General features: G+C 55.3%; 12 protein-coding genes and 2 non-coding genes across 14 annotated transcripts; 9 read left to right on the plus strand and 5 right to left on the minus strand.

Moving 5' to 3' along the window:
* Positions 1 to 127: 127 nt before the first annotated feature.
* BDV59DRAFT_190137 (transcription factor domain-containing protein) lies at positions 128 to 2269 on the plus strand (the record flags this gene model as incomplete). The annotated part of the gene is made up of 4 exons (XM_073691713.1): positions 128 to 220; positions 274 to 353; positions 407 to 1298; positions 1355 to 2269. 4 exons carry the CDS (start codon positions 128 to 130, stop codon positions 2267 to 2269), a joined length of 1980 nt encoding a protein of 659 aa, XP_073553048.1.
* A 366-nt stretch (positions 2270 to 2635) lies between these two features.
* BDV59DRAFT_190138 (MBL fold metallo-hydrolase) lies at positions 2636 to 3813 on the plus strand (the record flags this gene model as incomplete). Its single annotated transcript, XM_073691714.1, has 2 exons — positions 2636 to 2985; positions 3222 to 3813. 2 exons carry the CDS (start codon positions 2636 to 2638, stop codon positions 3811 to 3813), a joined length of 942 nt encoding a protein of 313 aa, XP_073553049.1.
* Positions 3814 to 3924: 111 nt separating this feature from the next.
* On the minus strand, positions 3925 to 5249 carry BDV59DRAFT_197215 (short chain dehydrogenase/ reductase; the record flags this gene model as incomplete). Its single annotated transcript, XM_073692863.1, has 8 exons — positions 3925 to 4109; positions 4160 to 4287; positions 4340 to 4446; positions 4503 to 4675; positions 4721 to 4878; positions 4935 to 5000; positions 5051 to 5099; positions 5150 to 5249. 8 exons carry the CDS (start codon positions 5247 to 5249, stop codon positions 3925 to 3927), a joined length of 966 nt encoding a protein of 321 aa, XP_073553050.1.
* A 95-nt stretch (positions 5250 to 5344) lies between these two features.
* Positions 5345 to 6882, minus strand: BDV59DRAFT_206818 (zinc-binding dehydrogenase; the record flags this gene model as incomplete). The annotated part of the gene is made up of 7 exons (XM_073694860.1): positions 5345 to 5794; positions 5845 to 6198; positions 6251 to 6425; positions 6475 to 6540; positions 6592 to 6659; positions 6722 to 6791; positions 6844 to 6882. 7 exons carry the CDS (start codon positions 6880 to 6882, stop codon positions 5532 to 5534), a joined length of 1035 nt encoding a protein of 344 aa, XP_073553051.1. The 3' UTR covers positions 5345 to 5531.
* A 407-nt stretch (positions 6883 to 7289) lies between these two features.
* On the plus strand, positions 7290 to 7911 carry BDV59DRAFT_2597 (uncharacterized protein). Its single transcript, XM_073696072.1, has one exon. The coding sequence runs from the start codon at positions 7356 to 7358 to the stop codon at positions 7824 to 7826; it is 471 nt and encodes a 156-aa protein (XP_073553052.1). The 5' UTR covers positions 7290 to 7355; the 3' UTR covers positions 7827 to 7911.
* On the plus strand, positions 7601 to 9297 carry BDV59DRAFT_2602 (uncharacterized protein). The gene is made up of 4 exons (XM_073696074.1): positions 7601 to 8078; positions 8152 to 8590; positions 8650 to 8844; positions 8903 to 9297. Exons 1-4 carry the CDS (start codon positions 7996 to 7998, stop codon positions 9191 to 9193), a joined length of 1008 nt encoding a protein of 335 aa, XP_073553053.1. The 5' UTR covers positions 7601 to 7995; the 3' UTR covers positions 9194 to 9297.
* A 365-nt stretch (positions 9298 to 9662) lies between these two features.
* Positions 9663 to 12573, plus strand: BDV59DRAFT_190141 (putative Sin3 complex subunit (Stb2); the record flags this gene model as incomplete). Its single annotated transcript, XM_073691715.1, has 3 exons — positions 9663 to 9730; positions 9763 to 9767; positions 10034 to 12573. 3 exons carry the CDS (start codon positions 9663 to 9665, stop codon positions 12571 to 12573), a joined length of 2613 nt encoding a protein of 870 aa, XP_073553054.1.
* On the minus strand, positions 12561 to 13106 carry BDV59DRAFT_166587 (Tim10/DDP family zinc finger protein). Its single transcript, XM_073687737.1, has 3 exons — positions 13074 to 13106; positions 12917 to 13020; positions 12561 to 12868 (listed from the first exon to the last, which is right to left on the minus strand). Exons 2-3 carry the CDS (start codon positions 13012 to 13014, stop codon positions 12685 to 12687), a joined length of 282 nt encoding a protein of 93 aa, XP_073553055.1. The 5' UTR covers positions 13015 to 13020; positions 13074 to 13106; the 3' UTR covers positions 12561 to 12684.
* A 718-nt stretch (positions 13107 to 13824) lies between these two features.
* BDV59DRAFT_2636 (putative lysyl-tRNA synthetase) lies at positions 13825 to 15299 on the plus strand. Its single transcript, XM_073696085.1, has 2 exons — positions 13825 to 13996; positions 14051 to 15299. The coding sequence occupies exons 1-2, from the start codon at positions 13912 to 13914 to the stop codon at positions 15217 to 15219; spliced, it is 1254 nt and encodes a 417-aa protein (XP_073553056.1). The 5' UTR covers positions 13825 to 13911; the 3' UTR covers positions 15220 to 15299.
* On the plus strand, positions 15300 to 16535 carry BDV59DRAFT_2623 (uncharacterized protein). Its single transcript, XM_073696083.1, has 2 exons — positions 15300 to 15443; positions 15492 to 16535. Exons 1-2 carry the CDS (start codon positions 15380 to 15382, stop codon positions 16490 to 16492), a joined length of 1065 nt encoding a protein of 354 aa, XP_073553057.1. The 5' UTR covers positions 15300 to 15379; the 3' UTR covers positions 16493 to 16535.
* Positions 16536 to 16618: 83 nt separating this feature from the next.
* BDV59DRAFT_197222 (uncharacterized protein) lies at positions 16619 to 18989 on the minus strand (the record flags this gene model as incomplete). Its single annotated transcript, XM_073692865.1, has 3 exons — positions 16619 to 18550; positions 18599 to 18675; positions 18800 to 18989. The coding sequence occupies 3 exons, from the start codon at positions 18987 to 18989 to the stop codon at positions 16619 to 16621; spliced, it is 2199 nt and encodes a 732-aa protein (XP_073553058.1).
* Positions 18990 to 19580: 591 nt separating this feature from the next.
* On the plus strand, positions 19581 to 19652 carry BDV59DRAFT_t5. The gene has a single exon. It is a non-coding gene; the product is annotated as a tRNA-Glu (tRNA).
* Positions 19653 to 20714: 1062 nt separating this feature from the next.
* On the plus strand, positions 20715 to 20786 carry BDV59DRAFT_t6. The gene has a single exon. It is a non-coding gene; the product is annotated as a tRNA-Glu (tRNA).
* A 421-nt stretch (positions 20787 to 21207) lies between these two features.
* Positions 21208 to 24078, minus strand: BDV59DRAFT_197223 (TPR-like protein; the record flags this gene model as incomplete). The annotated part of the gene is made up of 3 exons (XM_073692866.1): positions 21208 to 22619; positions 22671 to 23282; positions 23460 to 24078. 3 exons carry the CDS (start codon positions 24076 to 24078, stop codon positions 21208 to 21210), a joined length of 2643 nt encoding a protein of 880 aa, XP_073553059.1.
* Between the last annotated feature and the right edge of the window lie 505 nt (positions 24079 to 24583).

The following is a 24583-nucleotide window of genomic DNA, read 5'->3' on the forward strand; positions in this document are numbered from 1 at the left end:
CACATATTGTCTATTTCCCCGCATTACCCCGGAATCCCCAGACTTCTCAGCTTCCCCGGAGTTGATCGCAATGTAAATCGTATGATGTCTACATTTGGCACTCGCAGGTGCATATGTCACTCTAAAAATGGCAGATAGTTATCGCTTCCACGCCTTCAAAACTCACCAGGTACGACGGAGGAGAGCTGTAGTCGTGTGCATCTGCTGTCATGAAAAAAAGGTAGGTAGTCGCAGTCAGGTCACCACATGGGTACATCTAACCCTTATCCTTAGGTCAAGTGCGATCTCCAAGAAACCAGTGGAAAAGGTTTCGGTAAATGTACCAACTGTGCCACTGCCGGTATTGAGTGCAGGTAAGCTACTATGTGAGGCCGGCATTGCTAGCGGGTGTACCTGACAACCGCAGTGTTCGGCCATCGAGGAGGTGCAAGCGCCAGCAGACTAGAGCACCTGATAGTGGCATCCTTGACAACTCCCATCAGAGGCAAGGAGGACCCCCGTTAACGCCCCCAACGGGCACAGAGGCTAGTGACAGTTCTGTTACTCAGCTTCAGCTGTCTACGTCTCACAGCAATAATGGAGAAAACTTTTCGCTTTTTCCACTGAGCGATATATGCGATCCGTCCCCACATTCCATGAGTGATAGAGAGCGTGTATTACCATCCCAGCAATCAGACCATCCAGTACATGTGGATGCCCCAGTGGGCGATTTTATTTCTGCCCCGAGACAGGGGGACGCTGCAGACAGTTATCTTGGAGAGCCAGGATATGGGGTCGTCTATAGCTCCGAGATCAGAAGTGATGCAGATGGGCAACGAAGACAGGGCACCATTCTTTCCGAAGCTGTCGACCTTCCCCCGCCTGAACTGCAGCAGGGCTTCGAAGAGACATTCTTTGAGTACTGCTATACTTGGTGTCCAGTCCTCGACCGAGATACTATCCAGTCTGACCTAGAAAAGTCTCCTTTAGTTGTCAATGCTCTCTCGTTAGCTGCCAGTCACATTTGTCCTCCGGTGATAAAGCACGCAGAACCGGCGACTTATTATGAGAAAGTCAAACAACTCTTCTACGGCGACAAAGAGCCGAACCTACTAATGTGCCTCAAATCAATTGCCTTGGTCTATTGGTGGAGTCCACGGCCCCCTTCCCGAGTGCACAGAGACTCTTCGTGGTGGTGGACAACCGTTGCTATTCGACATGCTCAGCATGGCGGTCTCCACCGTGAGCCAAAGCAGGGGCAGTTAGCCCGGTCTCTGGTGAACCCCGGGCTGCGACGGAGGCTCTGGTGGACTTTTTTTGTAGGTATTTATTTATCCATGTTTGACAGAATTCCCGTAGAGTTAACTTGCTTCAGGCTCGCGAGCGATTGACAGCCATCTGCCAATGCCGTCCATGCGTGATCGACAAGGAAGATTGCAATATCCCATTTCCCACCCTAGATGACTTCCCAGAGAAGACCCTCAAGGCTGAGGTATTCATCCGCTGGGTGATGTTGTGCGACACAATCGGTAGTATCGCCAAACACCTGCAGCGAACTGGCAACAATATGATATCCCATTTCCCTGTCGAACTGGCCAATGAATTGATCAATTGGGCACAGTCCCAGCCAGAACACCTTTCTCTCCCCGTCACATCAGATCGGACGGTTGCCTTTAACCGCGATATCCACCAGTTGCATCTCCCATATCTAGCCGTGGTGATTGTCCTACACCTGAGCCAGTCCGCCCAGCCGCTCCCTCGAGCATACCCCGCGGCAATCCTGGCAGCGTCTTGCATTGCACGTATTTTAAAGGACTGCCTGATGCGTGGACGGGTGCGATATCTCATGGGCATTTCTTGCTGGTATTGTGGGATGGCCATGCTGGCTTTACTACATGCCCGTCAAATCAAGCATCTAGCTCGTCATGCCGACGAAGACATCCAGATAGTACTTCTGGCGCTGAATGAGCTGAAACTGATGTGGCCGACGGCGAATATCTTCCTTCAAGGGTTTGAACGTCTCAGAAATAATCCATCTTCTGAAGAAGGGCAAGAGGAAGACCTGTTCGATTTGGAAGACATAAGTACCCTGCACGGGATTGACTGGGTCAATTACTTCCCCTTCGCTTCACCTAATACCAGCGGTCTGGCCAATATCCTTCTGGGCAACCGACAGATGGAACTTCCAATTGATCAAACGGGGATGGAGTTAACCGCGTTTGACCTTACAGATCTTTTTGACCATTTTGATAGTTTTTGTGACGCTTTTCCGACAGGGGATATGCTATAGTTTAAGTAAGAAATATTATACACCGCTAGCACACACATGAATGTTATAGACATTACATTTTTTGCAAACAAGGCTATAGAAAACCAAAGGCTGGTGGCTATTCTAGAAAACTACCACCTGCTAATAGCATAGATGTGATTCAAGAAGCTTTCAGCGTCAATACTAATACATGCAAAATCCTTTATGAAAGGAACAGGAACGTACATGGAGTAATCTATGACAATGAAAATATGCGGGGAAAAGCAGACCGGCTATTCGGCTGTCGGCCTCAACCCCATATACCCCAGAAACCAGTATTCCTCAGGGCTACGTTTGATTTCGATGTAATTTGTATAGTCTGTCGTATTATAAAGATCTTAAGGCAAAATGACCATAAATTCAATCCTGACTATTCCTCCTGGGAAGGAGACGATCTCTGTGAAGCTCATCAATCCGGTCAATGCCGGCCCATCCATCATCAAACGGTTCATGGTGCCGCCGGTGCCAGGACTCGAGACGTTCAAGAGCTTCCCGTCCTTTTCCTTTCTTCTCGAGCACAGTTCCGGCCGCAAGTTAGTCTGGGACCTTGGAATTCGGAAGGACTACATGAACTATTCGCCAAAGATCGCCAGTTACATCCCAACGACAAAGTATACCATCGACGTGGAAAAGAATGTTGCCGAGATCTTGGAAGAGAATGGCATCAAGGGCGGCGAAATCGAGGCCGTCATTTGGAGGTTGGTCGCCCTCTGCTTGTTGCGATATAACTAACAAGCCATCCAGTCACTGGCATTGGGACCATATCGGAGATCCCTCGACCTTCCCATCGACAACAGACCTTGTCGTGGGACCGGGATTCAAAGACGCCCTTTTGCCAGGAGCACCCGCGAATCCAGACTCTCCCATCCAAGAGAGTGACTACGCGTGCGTCTATCCCGGTGTATTACGCAACTATCTACTAACTTCCGTCCAGAGGCCGCAAGCTCCGCGAAATCGACTTCAATGGTCCTGGGACAACCACGATCGGCCGCTTCCGAGCATTCGACTACTTTGGCGACGGGTCATTCTTCCTCCTCGACAGCCCGGGTCACGCAATCGGACATCTCTGCGGCCTTGTCCGGACAACCACGGGCCCGGATACTTTCATCCTCCTTGGGGGCGATGTCTGCCACTATGCAGGGGTGTTTAGGCCGTCCGAACACCTTCCCATGCCGGAGTCAATCACACCTCACCCTATCCTGCGCTCTAGTTCGGTCCCGTTCTGTCCGGGCAGTGCTTGGGAAGAGCTTCAAAGCTCCAGAGGGAGACGCCCGGATCAGTCTCTTTACGACACTACTTTCGCGCATGATATCCCGCTGGCTATCCACACGGTGGGGAAGCTGCAGGAGATTGACGCAGACCCTAATGTTTTCGTGATTATCGCGCATGACGCGCAGGTGAGAGACGGCGTCCCTCATTTTCCTGAAAGCCTGAATAACTGGAAGGAGGCGGGCTGGGGGGATGCCCTCAAATGGGCATTTTTAAGGGATTTGGAGATATTCTGGAAGTCGAATGGTTGTGTTTAACTGATTTGAAAGACGTTTGTACTCGAAACAATGTACAAATTGATGGATACATTCATATAGCATGGAACCATGCTAGTCCATTATGTACATGCGGTTGCAATCTCAGTAAGATCAGTTTCTCAGAGCGCCTTCGGCAGTCCGTCCCTTACTCCATCCCGGCTCCCACCGGTCCTCAATGATCTTGAGCTGCAGGGCTTGGTTGTGTTTAAAGTAGCCGTCCTCAATATGGTCGTCTTGGCCGACGTCCTTGAAGCCTTCTTTTGCAACCGACTTTGGCGTGATCATTAACGAGTGGCCTGAGCGGTCAGTATACTTTCCAGGAACAGCACAGGAGCGGTCTACTGACCGTTGATGGTCTGATCCGTTGCAAGTCTCATCATGCATGCTGCGACATCCTCCTGTGGAGCAAATTCCACGCCCTTGGCGATTAGTTGGGCTTCGTACTTAGGCGACCGGATAGCACTCTTGATATAGCTGCGTCTGTCAGGAACCGTACTCTTCTGTCCGGACCGCGCGGAAGACTCACCATGGCGCCACGTAGTTGATCCGTATACCCTGCTCCCAGGAACTCCGTCGAGCGGTCCTCATCAAACCGCGGAGTCCATACTTACTGCATGTGTATTGCCAATTGGCCTGGCCCCCGTCAATCCCCAGTCTCGATATTTCACACACAACGCTTCCGTACATACCGGGGAGTCAATCCAGGCGACCATGCTGCCGGTGATAATGAAGCAGCGGTCCCGCTCAGGAACATCGGGCTGCTTCCGGAAATAATGAACCGCCAGCTTCCACGTATACAACGTCCCGACCATATTGACATCGATGATCTTCAGGTTCGGTTTGACCGGCGGACCGGCCGGGTCTGCACGCCGTCAGATCGCGCCCGCGGGGATGAAAGAGGACATACCGTCCAGAGGCCACAGGTCGTCGCCACTAGCCCGACTAATGCCTGCATTTGCGATGACGATGTCGCAGCTCTTGTTGGGGGAGTGCGCAATCGCCGCCTCGAAGACCTGCACCTGCTCGTCCCAGCTGGTGATGTTGCATTTCACGAATTGTGCATTTCTGTGCGCCGGTATCGTCAGCTGTGGTGAGGCATGTATCATGTTGGAGCGACAGACGGGCTGAGTTCCTTTGCAACGGTCTGGCCGCGCTCTTCGTTGACGTCCGCTATGGTTACGAACGCGCTGCGTGAGTCAGCAGTGTCGCCGAACCTTGCGTCTGGACGGGGACATACCCTGCTTCTGCGAAAGCCCGCACGGTGGTCTCTCCCATGCCATTTGCGCCTAGGCTGTTAGGTGACTGTTCCTGGGCCGGGCAGCAATGGTGGACATACCTCCGGTGACGATGACGCTCTTTCCGACTAGCTTGGTCCTGTCTGGGGGGATGGTGCAGTCGACAGGACCGGTGTATGCGTATGGTGGGAGCTGGGGCATGGTTCGTTTATTGTTTCAAGTCCGGGATGTTGGGAGTATTCGTATGGACATACACTCTACTTATTAGATCGGATACCCCTCATGGTGGACCAATGTCTGCGGGGAGCCAGGATGATGGACGGCTTTCCTAAGATGGTTTGCCGGTGTTTTTTCTTACCATTGAATGCCGGTTACAATGCTCATGTAGGTATCAGGCGCATTTCCTTGGACTAGTTGAATTCTGAATCTCGGATGTCGATGGATGACTTGGGAGAGTGTTTAATACGGGTCATTGTATCCCAGCTATTGCGCTACCAGAGCGACTCTGTCTTTAATCTTGCCATCACAGAGATCCTTCAAGACGTGCGGGAATTCCAGAAGGCTCCTTGTCTCCACCTGGGGCTGTATGACTCCCCTCGCAATCAGATCCAGCACTTCGACGAGGTCTTCGTACTGTCCACCGTAGGAGAAGATAATGCTGAGTCTCTTCCTGATCCCAATCTTCATGTCAAGCTCATTCTTCCTATCGAGAGTGCCCACGCATAGGATCTTCCCTCCACGGCGGACTACCACTCCAATCAAAACCCATTCCAGAGCAAACGGGAGGCCGACTTACCAATCTGTTGAGCATCACGGAAGGTCTGGTTCGTACCGGCAAAATCCAACACGGTATCAATGCGACCTTCCAGTCCATTCTGCGCCACAAAATCCGGGATGGACATGCCCTTGCGTACGATATCACCGGGAGGCAGGCCGTGGTCCACGGCGGCGTCCAGTTTTTCCTGGCGCAAATCAGACACGATAACACGGGCGCCAATTGACTGGACGATCTGCAAGGCATTGAATCCCAAGCCGCCCAGCCCGAAGAGAAAGACGGTCTCGTATGGCTGGACCTCCGCCCGACGGGTAATGCCGTGGTAAGCGGTGTTCACGGCGTCCGTGGCAACGGCGGCAGCGGCGGAGGAAACCGCTGCGAACTCATCAGGTCAAACCAGGGACCTGCGTCTGGAGAGGAATCTCACCGTCCGGGACGGGGATTGCGCCCCGCGCGTCAATGGCGACGTATTCGGCGTAGAAGCCGTCCTGACCGATGCCGTGGTGCTGGCCGTTCGGGCATAGCTGGGGCAGGTCCCGCGAGCAATCGGAACAGCTGGGTTGGCCGCATCCGGGGACGGCGAGGAGAGCGACCCGGTCGCCCTGGAGTAGATTAGTGTGGAGTACGGGGAGGGAAGGGTGTTGGACCGACGAGTTTGAATCTCGGGTCGTTGACTTGATGGCCGATTTTGATGATCTCGCCGCACCCTTCGTGGCCCTGCATCGTGGTTAGGCCACGGATGAAAGAGGAGAGGCGTGGAGGGCTTACAAGAGTGTATACGTCGTCAAAATGAGGTCGGTCTTCTACGTCTAGCAGGGCTTGGTCACTGTGGCAGACTGTTGGTTGAGTCAATCTAATGATGGATGGAAGATGGTGGGTAGATGGATGAGTAGCTTACCCCCGGAGGCTAGGAGCTTTACTAGGAATCCGGAGGGGGGCGGTTCTGGGATGGGGAGGTGTTCCAAGACCTGTATACTAGGAGTAAGTATTCGAAGGGGAGTGGGAGGATATGGGGATTACCGGCGAGGGGTTGCCTTTGTGTTTTCTCCAGGCGATCATGACGGCGTAGACGTGAGTAGGAGAAGGAGAAGGAGGAGATGGAGAAGGAGGAGGGTGAAGGTGAAGGTGAAGGAAGTATAAGAGTATGGGCGATACGCATTGGGAAAGATACCGACGGTTAACCCGATGGGGAAGGACACCGCCACATCCATGGATCACGGGACTGACGTCTGGGCTTCCATCGATTCTGGATTGCGGGACCCACAAGGAGGTTTAATTTCGGGAGCAGAAGATAGAAATCGAGAAGCGAAGATTATATTCTTATACGATTATTATTAGAGATTGGATACTGGGTATAGGATATAGGGTGGGATAACTATGTAGAGGAGAAATAGCGAAGAGAATATCATATTATTATACTATTAATCATAGAATAGAGAAGATACTAGGAGCACTCAGAATCCTCCGTCCCATCCTCAAAATATCCGTAAATAACAGATTAAGGATAATCAAACGGCCAGCCACTCCACTGAATGTCTTCATTTCTCCTCCTTCTCTTCGCTTTTCTCCTCTCTTTTCCTATTCCTCTTCATCTTCGTTCTCTATCGCCCCCTCCTGTCAGCCTTACCCATCACTCCGCCGCAGTTTCACGCGTGGCTTGGCAGCTCCTCTGTTTTCTCTGCCTCTCTACCTCTTCCAGACCAGACCCTCTCTATCAATCCACCTTCGTTATCGTTCTGAATTGTTGGGATAGCCTCTCTTCTCTCTTTTCTTCTCTCTCTCTCTCTCTCTTCTTGTTCTCTAATCTTCCCTTTTCTTCTCTCTTTTATCTTCTCTCTTTTCGGCTCCAACCCCTGAGACCGCTGACACCCGCTGATCGACCCCCAACCGTTCCCCGACCCTCGTTTTCTTCCTTCCTTCTCCCTCTCTCTCTCTCTCTTCTCTCCTCCTGGGATTCCGCCGTCCTGCGGTGGTCCAACCGACATATTGCATCCCCAGGCTGATCTTCCCGCGGACTCGAGCTCCGTGACGGAGCATTTCGTCAAGATTTATTCCACCACGTCGCGGGCCTCCCTCCTCGGAGGATCGTTCGATCCGTCGTTTCGACGGCCGACCGGCTTTCGAGCGCGAGAAGGCTATACGAATGTGCCCCCCAACCCTCCCCGTCGCAAGATGTACCTCCCAAATTCCCTCTGGACCTGGTCCTTTGCCATCGTCACCCTCGTTCAGGCCATCATCACCCTCGGTCTGGAATGGTACGTGTTTTCGGGTTTTCCCTGGGTCCCTTCCGGGGAGCAACCACGGTCGCTGACAAGCCCCCGTCCACAGTTACGTCTTCGTCAACTTCCAGCTGCAGGTCCTCCCCAAGGCCAACGCCGTCACCTCCTCCAAAACCATCCCCACCTTCCTGGCCCTCTATGCCTTCGGCTTCATCTACGAGCTGGTGCTCGTCTACGACGCCCTCCGCCTGAAGAACACCATCCAAGTCATCGGCCTGTGCGTGTGCAATCTCGGTCTGCTGGTCTACGGCGCCGTCCAGGTCCAGCAGATCAAAGATGCCGTCGGCGTCTTGACCGTCAACGACGCCATCAACCCGGCCGTCTGGGGGGAGACCGAGCCCTTCCTCATCATCATCCCCATCGTCGTTGCCATGGGCACGTTGTTGATGATCATCGTGGCCTGGAAGCTCTACGATGAGTTTGCCTGGTCGATTTACAAGCACATCAGTGCCGATTTGCGCATGAAGCGCCGATACCTGACCTATCAGGTGAGCGCCGTCTCTCCGGTCTTGATCGGTCGACGGCGACCAGAACTGACGCCCCCCAGATCTACATTGCCCTCCTCAAGTTCGACTTTTTCTTCTTCCTCGGATTCACCGTGCAGTTCGTCGTCATCGTCACCAATCGGCAGGACGTTGAGTTTCCCCTGACCCTGGCCGCCATCCCCGTGACCATCATCATCCTGTTGTGCGCGGGGATTTTCGTCCGTCGCGAAAGCTCCATCGGGATGATTGTCATCATTGTAAGTGTTTTGTTCCCACCCCCGGAGCGGATGCAAGACGCGACTAACCCACGGCCAGCTCCTGTACTTCGCCGCGATGGCCTACTTCATCTTCAAGCTCGTCCGCATCTACGACCCGCGGACGTATTCGGAATATCTCCCGGCCCAGCGGTCCCTCACCTTCTTCGCGGTGATCACGCTGGTCCTGATTGTGCTGACGATCGTCAACGCGTGCATGTGCATGCACAACTTCCACAAGGGGCTGAAGCCGCATGTCAACAAGAAGAAGGGGCAGAAGGAGGCGGAGAAGACGACGGAGCTGTCGTCGAATGTGGGCGGCCAGGTGCCGTCCCGGATGATGATTGATTAGCGGGCCGAATGGGGGATAGATATAGGAGTGATGGAGTTATGATACCTTTATATGGATGGATTACGAATGGATTGTATTATAATGGTACAACACTGACTCGAGTAGTCCCTGCCGTATGACCACCTGCCTCCTTGGCTTCCCTATTCATTCCCGATTTGGCCAGGGAACGCCTGTCCAGGCTAGGAGATCACGTGATCTCGCTTAGTTAGCGCCTTGGCCGCAGTATAAAAACCCTCCCTCGCCCGCCTCGCTTCCTCCTCTTTTTCTTTTCCTCTCCATCCTAGTGCAAGGGTTTTACACGTGTCAGTGAGGAGACATCCGAGACCGTGTTTTTGCTAGTTGAAAACTACCTAGTTTGACCGCTCCAGTTGGCCTTCGGGTCGGCTGGGAATTTTTGAAGTACTACTGCCCTGGCTCCTTGTTGGAGTTGGATGCTTCCTGGAAGCGCACTGTCTTCTTTTCACTGCTGATGTTTCCTACACGGAGGCCTGTAGAGAAGAGATTAGTACTCTTTTCGTCATTGATTCTATATCCTATGTAATATATTCGCTATTCTCGATCTCCTTAAGACGGAGTACGTGTGTTGTGTCTATCCTATACGTACTGGTGATGTAGCAGTCGATTCACGTGCCGACGTCCCTTCGTCCTCACCTCCAACTCCAACTCAACACCCTCTTCTCTTCTCTTCCCCTCTCTCTCCCTCCCTCCTTATCCCCAACATGAATCTCACCCTCTCTGCTAGGTCCTGACAAGTCCCTCTGGTAGGAACTTCCATGCCCCAATTCCCAAACAGCGCACAGCCTGCGCCCCCCGATCCCTCCCCGTCCACTCCAACTCCAGACACCACTCCAAACGCCCCCCGTCACGCCCACCAGAAGCTCGTCTTCACCGATCCGGTCGCCCTCCGCTACCTCGAGGAAGACCCTTCCACCATCGTCCTCCATCGCCGTCTCACCCTCCACGGCTACGACATCTACATAGTGGAACAATGGGCCTGCTCCCGCATCCATCCCACCTTCATCATCACCACTTACACCGGAGATCCGTCCCATCAGGTCGTCGCCGGCGTCCTCGGCGTCCCAACCGATGAGTCCACCTGGTCGCCGCGCCTGAAGCTCTACTTCAGCGCCGTCACCCAATGCCAGGCCCGCCGGCATGAAACCCCCCTGGGCGCCCTCATGGTCACCGACCTCAGCCAGTTCCCCTCCGCCCTGACCGTCATCCCCGTGCCGGGCGGCGACACCCTCAAACACAAGGAAGACTTCGTGGTCAACGAGAACCTCAAACGGCTCAACTGCGCCGGCCGCGCCGGGCTCAAGCTCCAGCCGCCCTCCGCCGCCACCGAGGCCAAGTTCCACCAGCTCTACCGCACCAGCGAGCGCGTGCCGCTCTACAGCGCCGTGCCCGAGCTCGTCAAGCAGTGCCAGATCGCCCTGATGATGTTCGGCGTCCTGGCCCCCGAGTACGTCGACGGGCTCCTCTGCGACGTCACCGAGGCCGCCATCGCCGACTGGTGGACCGACATCGGCATCGACCTGTACAACATCGAGCCCAGCGACGGCATCCTCGGCCCAACCACCGTCGCCGCCCTCCTCGGGACCCTCATGGGCGCCCGGAACCGCCTGCACGCCTGCGGCGCCCCCGTCGCCAAGGACCCCTTCGACATCGCCTCGCTCAAGCGCGGCATCTCCAGCTTCCAGAAGAACCAGAAGCTGCCGCGCTCCCGCCGGCTCGACCGCACCACCCTCGACCGCTTGCACCGCGTCACCGCCAAAGCCGCCACCGCCGACGGCTGGACCGACGCCGTCAAGTCCACCATGGCCGAGCTGAGCGGCCACGGCGGCGAAATGGTCATGGGCATGGTCCGCGGCCGGGACAAGGCCGGCATCGCCGACGTCGAGACCCTCGACATCGACCTCCTCGCGCCCCTGGTCGCCGGCGAGCGCGCCAAATGGCTCTGGCGCGGGAAGCCACGCAAGTCTGCCGCCGCCGCCGCCGCCGCCGTCGTCCCAACCCCGGCCGAGGGCTTCGCGTCCGGCACCCCCACCGCCGACATGATGTTCACCACCGACGACCAAGGCGGCTACGTCTGGACCAGCCGCAAGCGCCGCTCGACGGAGGAGCTCGCCGCCGCCGCCGACCACGCCGATTCCTCCCACCTGCGTCCCGGGAAGCCGCCCGACGCGTCGTCCGCCCCCGGAGACGACAAAGATCAGAATCTGAGCAGGATGGTCCGCCGCGGCGTCAGCGGGAAGGTCTCCGATGCGCGGATCGGCTTCGGCCGCTTCAAGGACGCGGTGGGCATCCCGGGCCTGCGATCCCACCTGCAGCGCCCACATAAGGACGGCCCCGAGATGGTCGACGCCGCGTACATGCCGCCGGTGGAGAGCGACGGCGAGAACCAGACAGAGCCGGAGAGCGTGACCGAGGAGCCGGAGCCGCCGCCGGCTGCAACTGCATCTCAGGACGAACCACCGCCCACAGCAACACCCCCACCGGCCGCAGGCCCCCAATCTCAAACACAACCACCGGCCATCACCGTCGAGCCGGCTGCCACCCCTGACGAACCTCCCCCGCCGTTGTCGTCGTCGCCACCCCCGCCGGCGCCGCTGCACCGCCCGTCCGTGCCGCGGTCGGACGACGAAACGCCGGACCTGGAGCGGAGCAAGACGCGGTCGAGCGACGCGTCAGCCGCGGAGCGCGAGCAGGCCTCGGCGCTGGGGATGCTATCGTTGCGGCGGCCGCGGAGCTGCGTGGAGCTCACGCCGGGTGATCCGCTCGCGCGGATGGACAGCTACTGGCCGCGACACCTGTCGTTTAGCACGGTGGAGGAGGTGATGCTGGGGTGGGAGGAGCTCCGCGACGGCGACAGCGACGGCGGCGCAGACGTGGCGGTCGAGGATGCCGGGGCGCTCGGAGCGGCCATGGTGCGCGAGGAGGTGCTCGCGGCGGACGCGCGGGTGTTTGGCGCGCAGATCCAGGAGCTGAGCGAGCAGACAGTGCCCTGGGTGGAGCGCCAGGTGGGCTCGGTGGACGAGCTCAACCGGTGTCTGTACGAGTCGCACGAGAAGGTGAACGCGGCGTATCTGGAACGGCTGAACCAGTACCAGGAGATCCGGGACCGGTCCAGCGACCTGCTGACGGAGGAGCATTCGGCGCTGACGGACCAGATGCGTCGGGTGGAGCTGGTCGGGGCGAAACTGGACTACGAGCTGCATGTGCTGGGGTCGAAGGTGGAGGATGTCGAGACGGGGCTGGGCGAGTTCGAGCGCCATGTCGATGATATCGAGACGCGCATCAAGACGCTGGTACGCGGCGGGGAGAAGCAGAATACGTCATGGTTGGCCTGGTTGGGGCGATGGGCTGGGTTTGCGACGTAGTCGTGCGTGATGATGCCTTTCAGATTTGTATATATCCGTCTAGTGTACATAATGAATCCACGATCCACGTTGAAGCTGTTTCCCCCCCGTTTCCAGAACCTATGGTGCTGTTTACATGCCGAGTCCCATGCCGCCCTGCTTCTGGGCCGCCTCGCCCTGCATCTTCTCGCTGACCTTGATGTTGACGTCGAAGAACTTGGACACGCAGCGGTCGAGGCAGACCGACTCGCCCTTGTTCAGGTCGGCCTCGCGGTAGTCGGCGGGGATGCACTTCTTGGTGCAGGATTCGGTGAGGCTGTCCGATCAGCTGGGGTGTCCTTAGTGAGTGGATGGATGGACGCACCGGTTGAACATGTCGGAGATCATCTCGACTTCGGTCTCAGCGGCAGCAATCTTCTCTGCCGAGGACATTTTGGGGGGACCGCCAAAGAGGAAAGACATGATGTGCTGGGTTGGATATTGTCAGTAGGAGAGTATATGGAGGGCAATGCAAGACGTACTGCTGTGAGGATGAGGTCCTGCTGTGTGTGGTGGTTGCAGTATGAAGCGGAATGATGAAGTTGAGAATCTGAAGTCGACCGTCCGCTCACCGCCTTTGCTCACCGCCCGCCAGGGTTTTTCTACACGAACTTCATTTTCTTCTTCTTCTCTCTCTCTCTCTCTCCATCTTCTCTTCTTCCCTCTCAATGCCCTCTCTTCGTCCCCGGTGGGCTTCACTGCTCCGCCCGGGGAGTCTCCTCTCCAGGTAAGCTACCTCAATTCCATCTCCATCTCCACCCGCATCTCCTTGCATGACGAGACAAGCCCTTATTTCAGAACCGCTGCAGTTGATGCTTGGTCTCCAAGTAATGAACGCATCCGGAAGCAATACACTCTGATTGCGCCATGGACTCCATGTTTTCTTGCACATATCATGGTAGAGCTTCGCTAACAGCTCCTCTTCAGTTCCATTTCTCCCAGCGTAAGACCTGCGTTCCCATCGAGGACCCGCTGCCCCTCCCGCAGCAGCAGTAGCAGCAGTACGGCCTCTCCCAAACAAGCCTTCAACAACCGGCTCCGGGAGATCCAGGATACTTGCACAAACCCCTATCCTCGTCTGCCGACAGACCGCCGCACGGTGAGCTGCGCGGACTTCCGCACACGATATAACCACCTAGCCAATAATGCCTCAGTAGAAGACGACTCGGTCGTCGTGCATGGTAGGTCCCGGCCACCACCGGCTCTACCTCGTTGCCGTCCTTGTACTTAGATAAAGTAGGTAGGATACGTACCTATAGATTGGCCGGGAGCAAATTGATCTTCTTCGATCTCGTCCAAGACGGCCATAAACTCCAAGTTATGTGCAATCTCCGCCAGCTGGAGGGCATCTCCTCGGCCGAGTTCAAACAGCTCTACCGCCTCTTGCGTCGGGGCGACGCTTTCTGTAGGTTTGCCGTCACACAATCGCCGGCCTATGGCTGAACATCGTCTCCCATAGCTGTAACCGGGAGGCCGCACCGTACCAACCGCGGAGAGCTCACCGTCATCGCCACCGAACTCCCTCGATTGCTGTCGCCGTGTCTACATGACGTCCCGCTGGACGCAAAGGACCACGAGAACTCGCCCTACCCGCGACATGTGCAGTTCCTCGCCGACCAGACCACCGCCGATATCATCCGAGCCCGGTCCGCCATCGTCCAGTATCTGCGCCAGTTCTTCCTCGACCGGTCGTTCATGGAAGTCAACACCCCCATCGTCGGGTCCATTGCCGGCGGCGCCATCGCACGCCCGTTCTATACCTCCGCCACGGAGTTTCCCGAACGCCAGCTGTCCCTGCGCATTGCCCCCGAGCTGTGGCTGAAGCGGCTGGTGGTCGGCGGATTCGACCGGGTGTTCGAGATTGGACCGTCGTTCCGTAACGAAGGGCTCGACAAAACTCACAACCCCGAGTTCACCACCTGCGAGTTCTACCACGCCTACGCCAACCTGGAAGACCTCATGTCCATCACGGAGCAGCTCCTCTCTGGCATGGCCGCACACCTCCGCCAACTCCACACAGACAGCACGCTCCAGCCCCCGAGCATCGACTTCACCACGCCCTTCCGTCGTATCGACTTCCTCACCGGCATCGAGTCTAAGATCAGCCGCAAGCTCCCTGACCTGGCTGCCCCCGACGCCCTTCCCCAGGTCAAGCAACTGTTCGCCGACCTCTCCCTCGACCTCCCCGAGAACCCGACCCTCCCCCGCCTCCTCGACGAGCTCTGCAGCACCTACGTCGAACCCGATTGCATCCAGCCCACTTTCATCGTCAACCCGCCCGAATGTCTCTCCCCGCTCTCGAAATCCTTCATCCACCCCACGACACAGCAGCGCGTCGCCGCGCGCGGCGAGCTCTTCATTGACGGCCGCGAGATGGTCAACACCTACGAGGAGGAGAACTCGCCGTTCGAGCAGCGCCGCAAGTTCGAGGACCAGGTACGCTACAGCAAGGACGCGGACGAGTCCGAGGAGATCGACGAGAGTTATCTCGAAGCGCTGGAATGGGGCCTTCCGGCGACGGGCGGCTGGGGCTGCGGCATTGATCGGCTGTGTATGTTGTTTACGGGGGCGAAACGCATTGGCGACGTCCTGCCGTTTGGGAATCTGCGGGCTGTGACCCGGCGGTAGTGCTATAGTGTATATTATGTGCAGTGTACGATACCTTACTCTTGGCTTGGCCGTATACATCGGAACGGGCCGATAAGCGGGGACTGATATCAACCGTTTCCCCTCTCATCCCACTCCCTATACAACTACAACTACCACGACTATACCCAACTCCTCCACCATGGGCCTCGACGGCGTGGTGCAGGCTGACCCGGTGACTGTGAGCCTCCAGGAGCTGATCGACGGTGCGTATTCTATCCATCCATCCACATGCACATCCACTAACTCTCCAGGCTCGGTCTCCTTTGACAAACTCACCGAAGCCTTTGGCCCATCTTCCCTGGGCATCATCGTCGTCAAGGACCTCGATCCCACCTTCCGGACGCTCCGCGCCCAGGTCCTCTCCAACGCCTCCCATCTGGCCGCTCTTCCCGCGCAGGACCTCGACGTTCTCTCCAGCCCCGAAGCCAAATACCTCGTCGGCTGGTCCTGCGGCAAAGAGACCCTCCGCTCCGGCCACTTCGACACCCTCAAGGGCTCCTACTACGTCAACTGCGCCTTCTACCAGGACCCAACCCTGCACGGCGCCCCGTCCGACGACTTCCCCGATCTCTCCGAGTACACGGCCCCCAACATCTGGCCGGCCGCATCCCAACTCCCGACCTTCCGCTCCAGCCTCGAGGCCCTCTGCACCCTCATCATTGACACTGCCGCGCTCGTTGCCCGCGCCTGCGATCGCTACGCAGCCGCAAACATCCCCGCCTACCGTCCAGGGTATCTCGAGCACGTCGTCCGCGGCAGCCTCACCACCAAGGCGCGTCTGCTGCACTACTTCCCGGCCGACCCGGCCGTGCCTGCATCCGTAGACAACGACGACGACGACTGGTGCGCCACCCACCTCGACCACGGCTGTCTCACCGGCCTCACCTCCGCCATGTTTGTCGACGAGACGGCACATCCCCCCGCCGCCGCTGACCCGGCCTCGCCGCTGCCCGAGCTGCCCCGGTCGCCTGACCCGCGCGCCGGCCTGTACATCCAGTCGCGCACCGGCGCCGTCGTCAAGGTGAACATCCCGCGCGACGCGCTGGCGTTCCAGACCGGCGAGGCGTTGCAGCGCATCACGCAGGGCCGGTTCCGGGCCGTGCCGCATTTTGTGAAGGGGGCGAAGGCGGGCGGTGCGCGGATCGCGCGCAATACGCTGGCGGTGTTTACGCAGCCGAATCTGGGCGAGGAGGTTGACGAGGGGGTGACGTTTGCGGACTTTGCCCGGGGGGTTGTCGCTAGGACCTATTAGGGTCCTGTGTGTGTGTGTGTGTCTGTTTACTCGCGGATAGGGGCGTGAATTGTTCTGAATTGTACGGTCATAAGCATGGGTATCTATTAGCTAGGGATAGGTGTTTTCATGTAGACGATATTGACATCAAGCCTCCGGCGTGTAGTCTCCTCCCTCCGTCTCCTCGGTCCCTCCACGTAACTGATCAATGCGCGCGATATACACCTCAGGGGGGCTCGCGTCGGGCGACGGACGCGACGACGACGACGACGACGACGACGACGAGCTCCCCTCCTCCGAGCTAACAGGGTTACTGGCATCAGCGCCGCCGCCGAGCCCCGTACTGACGAGCTTGCTGATTTTCCCCACCCCGCTGAAGCCCGACCGCGCGGCCTTGGCCGGCCGGCCGATCTCCCCGGGAATCTTGGCCGCGCGCAAGTCGGCCGGGGTCGCGCAGCCGTCGATGACACGCAGGTTGGCGCGCCACATCTTCCCGTCTCGGGACTCGCTGTAGTGGCCGGCGTCGGCGCCATTGAGCGAGTCGAGCGCGAGCGTCTGCGTCCGGAAGTCGCCCCAGAACCAGCGCTTGCCGACGGGAATGCGCTGGTCGACGGCCCGCGAGTACTCGCGCGCGCGCAGCACCCCCGCCAGATCCAGCCCCAGATGCAACGACCCGAACAGCAGCTGCATCGCCTCCGGCTCGTAGCACCGCCCCACCACCATGTCCGGCGACACCTCCACCGAGCGTCCGTCCCACATCCGATACCACTCGCCGTACCCGGCCATGCCGATCGACTGGAACACGTCCACGACGGCGTCGGCGCCCAGCGCGGCGGGCGGCGTGTCGGTGCCGGGGCGGACGCCCATGCGCGCGCGCTGGTAGTTCTTCGTGTAGACGCGTCCGGCGAGGCGCACGGTGTAGCGCTCGGCCAGCTGGGTGTTGTCGCGCGGGTCGTCGAGGCAGTGCGCCAGATCGAGGCGAATCTCGTCGACGACCATGACGTCGGTGACGGCGCGGTAGGCCTGGTCCTCGGAGTAGTGGTAGCCGCTGGGTTTGAGGCGGACGGCGTCGCCGACGAGGAGGAGCTCGGCGCCGAGGAAGACGCCGCGGCAGTGGATGGAGGCGTGGGGCCAGGTGCCGACGAAGCGGTGCTTGCCCAGCAGGCTGAAGGAGGCCATGACGGTGAGGGCGTGCTCGATGGACGGGTGCAGGTCGGCGCGCGCGGCACCCTGCAGGAAGCACTCGTAGGCGTGGAACGGGCGGATGCACCGCAGCGGCACGTAGTGGTAGTGCAGCGAGTAGCTCTTGTCCGGGGAGTTGGGGTCCGGGAGCGTCTCGACGCGGAACCCGGAGTAGTTGACGGGCGTTGTCTTGGGCGCGGTGTCGACGAGGTCCTGCAGGACGGTCTCCTCGACGGGCAACTGACCGACGACGCCGGCGCGCCAGCTCGGCGGTCCGAGCCATCGGCGCTGCGCCGCCGAGTAGATCTCGACGCGGTGGTGCTCGGCGTGCCAGTCGAGCTCGCCGTCGAAGTCAGACGGCGTGTAGAGCACGATCTCGCCCGCGCGCGGGAGAAACGCCGGCTGCATGGCCGTGCGCTCCAGCGTCTCCTCTAGCCCGGGGCGCTCGGCGCGCCAGTCCATGCTGCCTGGTTCGGTGATGGCGGTGTCGAGCTCGAGCCCGCCCCGGGCTTGGAGTTGGAGGATGAGGGCTTTGAACACGTCCGGCGTGCCCTCCTTGTCGGTGATGGGGCGCGCGGTGGGCATCATGGGGGTGGAGGTCCCGGCGGACGGCCGGCCGGGGGGTCGTCCGGGCCGTCGACCGACGGGTCTGGCGAGGTTTTTGGTGGACGGCCGCCCTGGGGGTCGTCCGATTGGTCTCCCTCTGGCTGATAAGCGGCCGCCGCGCGGGTCGGGGGCGCGGAGCGGTAGATCTTTGGCTGGTTTAGAGAGTTTGGAGCAGTGGACGCAGCTGCAGGTGCCGGTACCACCGGTCATGAGGTAGTAGAAGTGTGGGAAGAATTGCCGGGTGGAGTTGAAGTACTGCCCGATTGGGTGGCCCCAGACGAAACGATCACGCTGTGCAGGTTAGATAGTGGTAGCTGAGAGGGTAATTGATGGACGTACGATCTCGTGGTTTGTTCCACGGGGCCTGTCAATTAAGGCATATCCTTCTGGGAGGGAATCAAGTATGTAGTGTTTTCCTGGTGCCATTAGCCAGGGCTTGGGTTGGAGTGATGTTATGGAGGGAATTGGGCAGACAGTATCATCCCACCTGCAGCGAGACAGATACAGAGAGCATGATAAGGAACGTATAGAACGACATACCCGGTTCATACGCCCCAGTCTTCTGGAGCCATAGCTCGGCCAGTTTTCTCCGGTAGTACTGATCGTCCGGCATGCCGAACTGCGGGCCCTTGGGCCACATATATTCACTCCCATCACTGAACGAGCGATCGATTGGAATGACGATGATGTCTTCATCGTCCTCCACGGACAGCGGTTCCTGCAGAGACATGTCTGGGCCCCAGACAAGGGCTGGGAATTGGAAGATGAGGTCTCTGGGGTTGGATTGAGATTATCCCAATGATAGCCGATTGTGACTTGGCATCCTGAAGAGACGCAAGGGAGTGTCTAGAAGAGAGTGAAGAGAAAGTGAATCTACCAGTGATATTTTGATCTTGTTGCAGTTGATCTTGCGTTTACTGGGATTAGTCAGCCATCATGTGATTCACTCTTTGTCCTTAGGGCTGCTATACAGCACTTTAGTCGGTCTTTCTATAAGTTGAAGACAGTTTTACATATGTATAATGGATGAGACTCGGTGTGTGGTTCAATCTTGACTTCTATGCTAACCGCCTGGGTCCCTCTGACAGGCGTGGATATATATAATATATCCAGTGGCCCAGAGTCCAGCATTAGGTGGTATCTCAATCTACACCAAAAAAAAAAAAAAAAAAACCTCCTAGGACAATGCTATGACAAGTCTAAACATAGAAAATGATAGCCGTAAGAGACAACAAGGCAAGAAATGTATATGAAGGCCCATCACATACAATCAGATACTGTAGATTGATGTATTCATAAAATAAACCGTCCTTCAACAACATCCGGTGTGGTGTAATGGCTAACATCGCTGTCTCTCACACAGCAGCTCGGGGTTCGATTCCCCGCACCGGAATCATCTTTTTGTTCTATTTATTATCCTAATTTAGACAGTAGGAAGGAGAGGGCTTTCCTTTTGTCCGATACGACGTGTGCTATACTTTGGAGAAGTATGCAGTGTATCCGGGCCTCCGGTACTGGCCCTGGAGGTCCTACTATCAACATATACTCGTTTCACCATGACTGACCAGTAGAAGCTGCCCCAACCGATATTCTACATACACATCCTCCGATCACCAACAGTGAAACATATCAACATATATACCAAAATTTAGAGCCAGCCTTCCTCATAGTACGTTCGGCTTGCCGGCTATGCACAATGCCTGCCCGGGGTGTGGTCCAAGGAAACGAACACAATAAGTAGGGAATTAAGAGGAAGGAAGTATAGACAGGTGCCCCCTAACTAGTGTGCGAAAAATTCCCAAGAACCATTGACATTGACATGACCCTCCATAGGATGGCTACAATCAATAAACGCCGGGGATTACACGCAGACATGAATAGCCCACTCGCAAATATATGCCCACCAGGGAGCATATGAGCCAATATCACCGAGACACATAGAGACGATATCCCCCCGCTCTCTACTGTTACATGGGAGAGAGGTCCACGAGGCTGTCTCTTCCTGGTTTCTATATAGTACCGTAGCTAAGCTCCCCAAAGCCATGCTGATCGAAATGATGAAGATACACGCTTTGTTCCCGTGACGAACTTGGCCATGAACATGGAGTCTATTACTTATGACCCGCTATGTCGTCTAGGTGTGTGTGGAAGCTGGAGGGCTCTTAGATCCTACACCCTACTGGTATATCTGATAGTCCTAGAACTAACATAGCTAAACTGCTGCTCAATTGTGAGGTCATAAGATTAATTGTAGGTTGGAAATATAGCCAATATCATGCACACTTTTTCAAATGGAAGAAAGATTAACCAATAGCACAAGGAATTACTCAAATAACAATCATCAGACTGAAGAGACCGCTCTACTCAGGAACATCCCATAACTATAAGAGAAATGATCTGCATGAAAATATCCTCCTCTCATATTGTCAAAAACTGTACCCTTTTCACAACAACATCCGATGTGGTGTAATGGCTAACATCGCTGTCTCTCACACAGCAGCTCGGGGTTCGATTCCCCGCATCGGAAGCATTTCTTTTTCTCTACCTCTATTTTTTTTTTTCTCTTTTGTTATTTCGGCAATATTATTATTGCATGCCTAGCGATCGTTATATAAACGAAAATCAGCTCCGCGTCGCCTGAGATCTATTGGAGATCGAGGAGACTCTGGATATGAAACTTCCACCTACTTTGACATTGACTGGTCTGGATCATAGTTTATATTGGAACCCTTTAGAGTTCCTGCCATTGGCTATCGAAATACTCGAAAGGACCTCCAGATCTCTCTTGTCCAGAATAGAGATTACATAGTCGGCGTAACCATGCCACCCTTAACTCCCCCTCTGAACCAGTACTTTCTTTAGCCAGTCAGTGCTTCGGAGTACCTTTTCTTTCCCTCCCTGGCATTTCCTGACATATTAAGAGATTCTCGAAAGTCGCTGACTGTTTCCTAAGTGGATCTGTGATCTGGACCCAGTGCCTTCCCGTGGCTTCCCAGGAACTGCTGGCCTATCCATTCTACCTCCTCCATCTTGCCTTGTTTCTGGTAGAGAATCTCAAGGTTATTAGCTGTCCTGATGGTTGATATGTGATTCGGTCCCAGCGTCCTCTCGTAGCCTGCTAGTGCTCGCTGGAACATCTCCCCTGCCTCCTTCAGCTTGCCTTGAACAGTGTAGAGAATACCAATGTTGTTGACTGTGTCCAAAGTAGATGGATGGCATGGAGTTAACACCTTCTCCTTCCCTTCCAGTGCTCGCTGATACATGTCCTGCGCCTCCTGCAGCTTGCCCTGATCACAATAGAGAAGGCCAAGATTATTGATAGTGTCCAATGTGGATCTGTCATCTGGCCCGAGTAGCTTCTCAGTGCCTATCAGTGCTTGCTCGTATGCTTCCTCCGCCTTCTTTTTCATTCCTTGATCACGGTAGAGGTTCCCGAGGTTGTTCAATACGTGAAATCTGGATACGTAAACAGGGCCCCGTTTCCACTTATAGCCTGCCAATGCTCTCTGGTACATCTCCTCTGCATCCTCCATTTTACCCTGGCGTTGGTAGACAACACCAAGGGCTATCACCGTGTCCAAGGTCTTTGTATGATCACGACCCAGTGCCTTCTCATACCCTGATATTGTCTGTAAGTACATCTGCTCCGCACCAACCAGCTGTAGTTGCATTTGAAGTAGCTGCGCAATGTAAAAAGCTTTTGCGAGCCGATAAGGAGCAATGTTGTATATCAGGTCGTCTTTGTGAAAGGACTGATGTATTAGCCGTGTCGCATGAGCGCCCAACCGAGAGTATGAGGGAAGTTCGAAAGAATTCCAGTCCGCTCTATTAATGGATGCGGCAACACAGTCAAAAGCATACCAATATTGTTGTGGATCGATATGTCTATTAAGTGCTGCTAATGTCCAGTCATGCACGCAAGGATGCATGCTCCATGACTTTGCAGCTGACTGTAATTCCAGGAAACAGTACTCTGTGAGTATGCTCATGATATTCTCAAAAGCAATGTCGTCTTTCATCACTTCTTGCAACCACTGAGGGGAGTTATCAGTAAGTCCGGCGCGGAGAAGTTCAAACCACAATTTCTGGTTATCAAAATATGCGAGTAATCCAAGCAATTTTGCTGCATCCGGATCTTCCCCTTCAAGACGGGTATACGATATGTCCCAAGTTGTGTACAATGTGCGGTCCTGGTACTCCTGAAGTTGGGGCGGTCGGCGCGGGTCAATGCTCCAACGTTTCTCGTACTCCTGAAGATAGCGTTCAAAAGTGAAGGTACTTCGCTGAAGAAATGCTCCGGCGGTAGCCAAAGCCAACGGAAAACCTTCAAGTCGCTCTGCCAGACGTTTTGCATCAGGATCTATATACGTAGAAATTAGCCAAAATATATATTATGCTAAAATTCTCATACCGGATTTAACACTTTCCCTTTTTGAGCGAGTTCGCAAGATTTCCAGGCTCGCGTTAATATCCCGGAGAGGCTGTATCTGAAAACTCCTTCCAGCGACAAGAGCTGGCCGTCGCGTGGTGATTATAATGAACCCATGGGAGGCATGGGGATAATATTTGTCAATCTTAAAGTGATCCGGCTCATCGTAGTTATCGAAGATCAATAGCCATCTTGTATTTTTTGTGTCAGAGAGCCATTGATGCACGTAAACCAGAACCTGGTCCCCTTGAAGCACTCCAGGGTCCTGTACATCAAAGATCAGTTCAGCCATCAACCGAAAACTGTCTTTGAGCGCGGACTCAGATGCCGCATTTAGCCAGAAGACTGAGCTATAAATATTACGGTGACGTTGTGCATAGGCAATGGCAAGCTGCGTTTTTCCGATACCACCTATACCACCGAGGACTAGCCGGCGTTGCTCTCCAGAGCTGTCACCTGTTTTCAAAATAATTTCAATTTTGTCCAACTCGGGATCGCGGCCAACGAAGAGTCCTGAATCAATGTAAGGTGCCTGGCCAAGACAAAGACCGAAAGGCCTCTGAAAGCGGAAGTAATCTTTCTGCTTGAAGGTAACTAGTAACAACAGTCAATTAGATTGTGCTGCATACCGAGAAGTAACCATAAGGAACAGTTGACACATGTGGAAGCACAAACATACGCTCCCTTGCAAATAAAATCGGCAGATACAAAGTAGTTCGCCGCCATTGTGATACCACCAACAATTTCATCCCTCATCATGGATATGCTTACCAGAACCAAAGTACTGATTTTCCACTGGCGCACTGTTATGGACTTGTGGCCCACCACCCCTGTGGACATAGGTTGTCATTTGACCCCCACCACTGTTGAAAGTCATGGCGGACTTTTCCTCCTCGGGCAGTGAGGATCTCACAGATTCCATCTCTTTAAGGATTCTCTCAAGCTCAGCGTTTCTCTCTGGGTTGGCAGAATTAACTGCATGATGATTTACCAAGAGTTGGACATCCTTAGTGATTGATATCATGAGCTCTTCAACCTTGTTTCCTTTACCAAGTCTTCGGATGACTTTTTGGTATCGTGTTTCCCATGTATCATTTTCACCAGGAATAACCTTTTCAAATATTCCTCTCAAGCTTCCGGCTTTTTCATCACAAGCATCAACGATTTTCTCCAAGGCTTCGCAGACATCTGTTGGCATATGATGTTTCTTTGGTTCTAGGTTGCTCTTGCATATCTGGAGAGTATCGCGGATTATAGGCAGTTGACGTCCCACTGCTTTAAATGCCTCGGACAACTTCATGTCATTCCGAGCACTTTTGTAAATCTTGATCGAGGCATCGACAAGACCAATAACGGCGGAAATACCGCCAATCACTTCAAGTCCGGACATTGTGAAATGGACTCTCAAGGAGTAACCCAGTGTTACCTGGGATTTTGTAAGAAGCTTCCATAATGTATTGCCGGTCAAGAGAGAAATCTACTAAATCATGATGTGGGGGAGAAATTTGGTATAGATAGTCAGTTGTGACGTTTCCTTGAAGGCCTCGGTTCTAGGCTTTTGCAGCATGACTATACTCGGCGAGCTGGTCCGACTATTTAGGTGGCGAGGACGAAGGTCTAGACTCAGCAAGAGACGGTGGCCTCGGGGGTATCCTTGGCCGTCATAGTACGGTTTGATTATTTGAGTTTCCGTCGGGCGGGATACAGTACCATTCACGGCAAATACAGGCCAGAAATATAGGCTATTACTGCTTGTGAGAGAACTGGGGCTTCGGAATTAGGGTTCGAAAACAAACACGTATGTTCAAAGCATGGAAGGAGAATTCGGGTCCGCCTGTATCACATCCAGACTCATCAACATGGACTAGTTGGTATAATCGAAATTCAAAAAAGAT

The sequence above is a fragment of the Aspergillus ambiguus genome (genome assembly GCF_047715705.1).
Source record: "Aspergillus ambiguus strain CBS 117.58 unplaced genomic scaffold BDV59scaffold_1, whole genome shotgun sequence".
Taxonomy (NCBI): Eukaryota; Fungi; Ascomycota; class Eurotiomycetes; order Eurotiales; family Aspergillaceae; genus Aspergillus; species Aspergillus ambiguus.

What these genes read in the sequence shown, in the direction of transcription:
- BDV59DRAFT_2623 (XM_073696083.1), top strand. Translation starts at nt 15,380, where the DNA reads ATGGGCCTCGACGGCGTGGTGCAGGCTGACCCGGTGACTGTGAGCCTC. An exon ending in CCTCCAGGAGCTGATCGACG is followed by an intron (nt 15,444 to 15,491) that starts GTGCGTATTCTA and finishes CTAACTCTCCAG; the next exon opens with GCTCGGTCTCCTTTGACAAA.
- BDV59DRAFT_2602 (XM_073696074.1), top strand. Translation starts at nt 7,996, where the DNA reads ATGTACCTCCCAAATTCCCTCTGGACCTGGTCCTTTGCCATCGTCACC. An exon ending in ATCACCCTCGGTCTGGAATG is followed by an intron (nt 8,079 to 8,151) that starts GTACGTGTTTTC and finishes CCCCGTCCACAG; the next exon opens with TTACGTCTTCGTCAACTTCC. An exon ending in TCGGGATGATTGTCATCATT is followed by an intron (nt 8,845 to 8,902) that starts GTAAGTGTTTTG and finishes ACCCACGGCCAG; the next exon opens with CTCCTGTACTTCGCCGCGAT.
- BDV59DRAFT_2636 (XM_073696085.1), top strand. Translation starts at nt 13,912, where the DNA reads ATGTGCAATCTCCGCCAGCTGGAGGGCATCTCCTCGGCCGAGTTCAAA. An exon ending in GCGTCGGGGCGACGCTTTCT is followed by an intron (nt 13,997 to 14,050) that starts GTAGGTTTGCCG and finishes CGTCTCCCATAG; the next exon opens with CTGTAACCGGGAGGCCGCAC.
- BDV59DRAFT_166587 (XM_073687737.1), bottom strand. Translation starts at nt 13,014, where the DNA reads ATGTCTTTCCTCTTTGGCGGTCCCCCCAAAATGTCCTCGGCAGAGAAG. An exon ending in ATCTCCGACATGTTCAACCG is followed by an intron (nt 12,869 to 12,916) that starts GTGCGTCCATCC and finishes CTGATCGGACAG; the next exon opens with CCTCACCGAATCCTGCACCA.
- BDV59DRAFT_2597 (XM_073696072.1), top strand. Translation starts at nt 7,356, where the DNA reads ATGTCTTCATTTCTCCTCCTTCTCTTCGCTTTTCTCCTCTCTTTTCCT.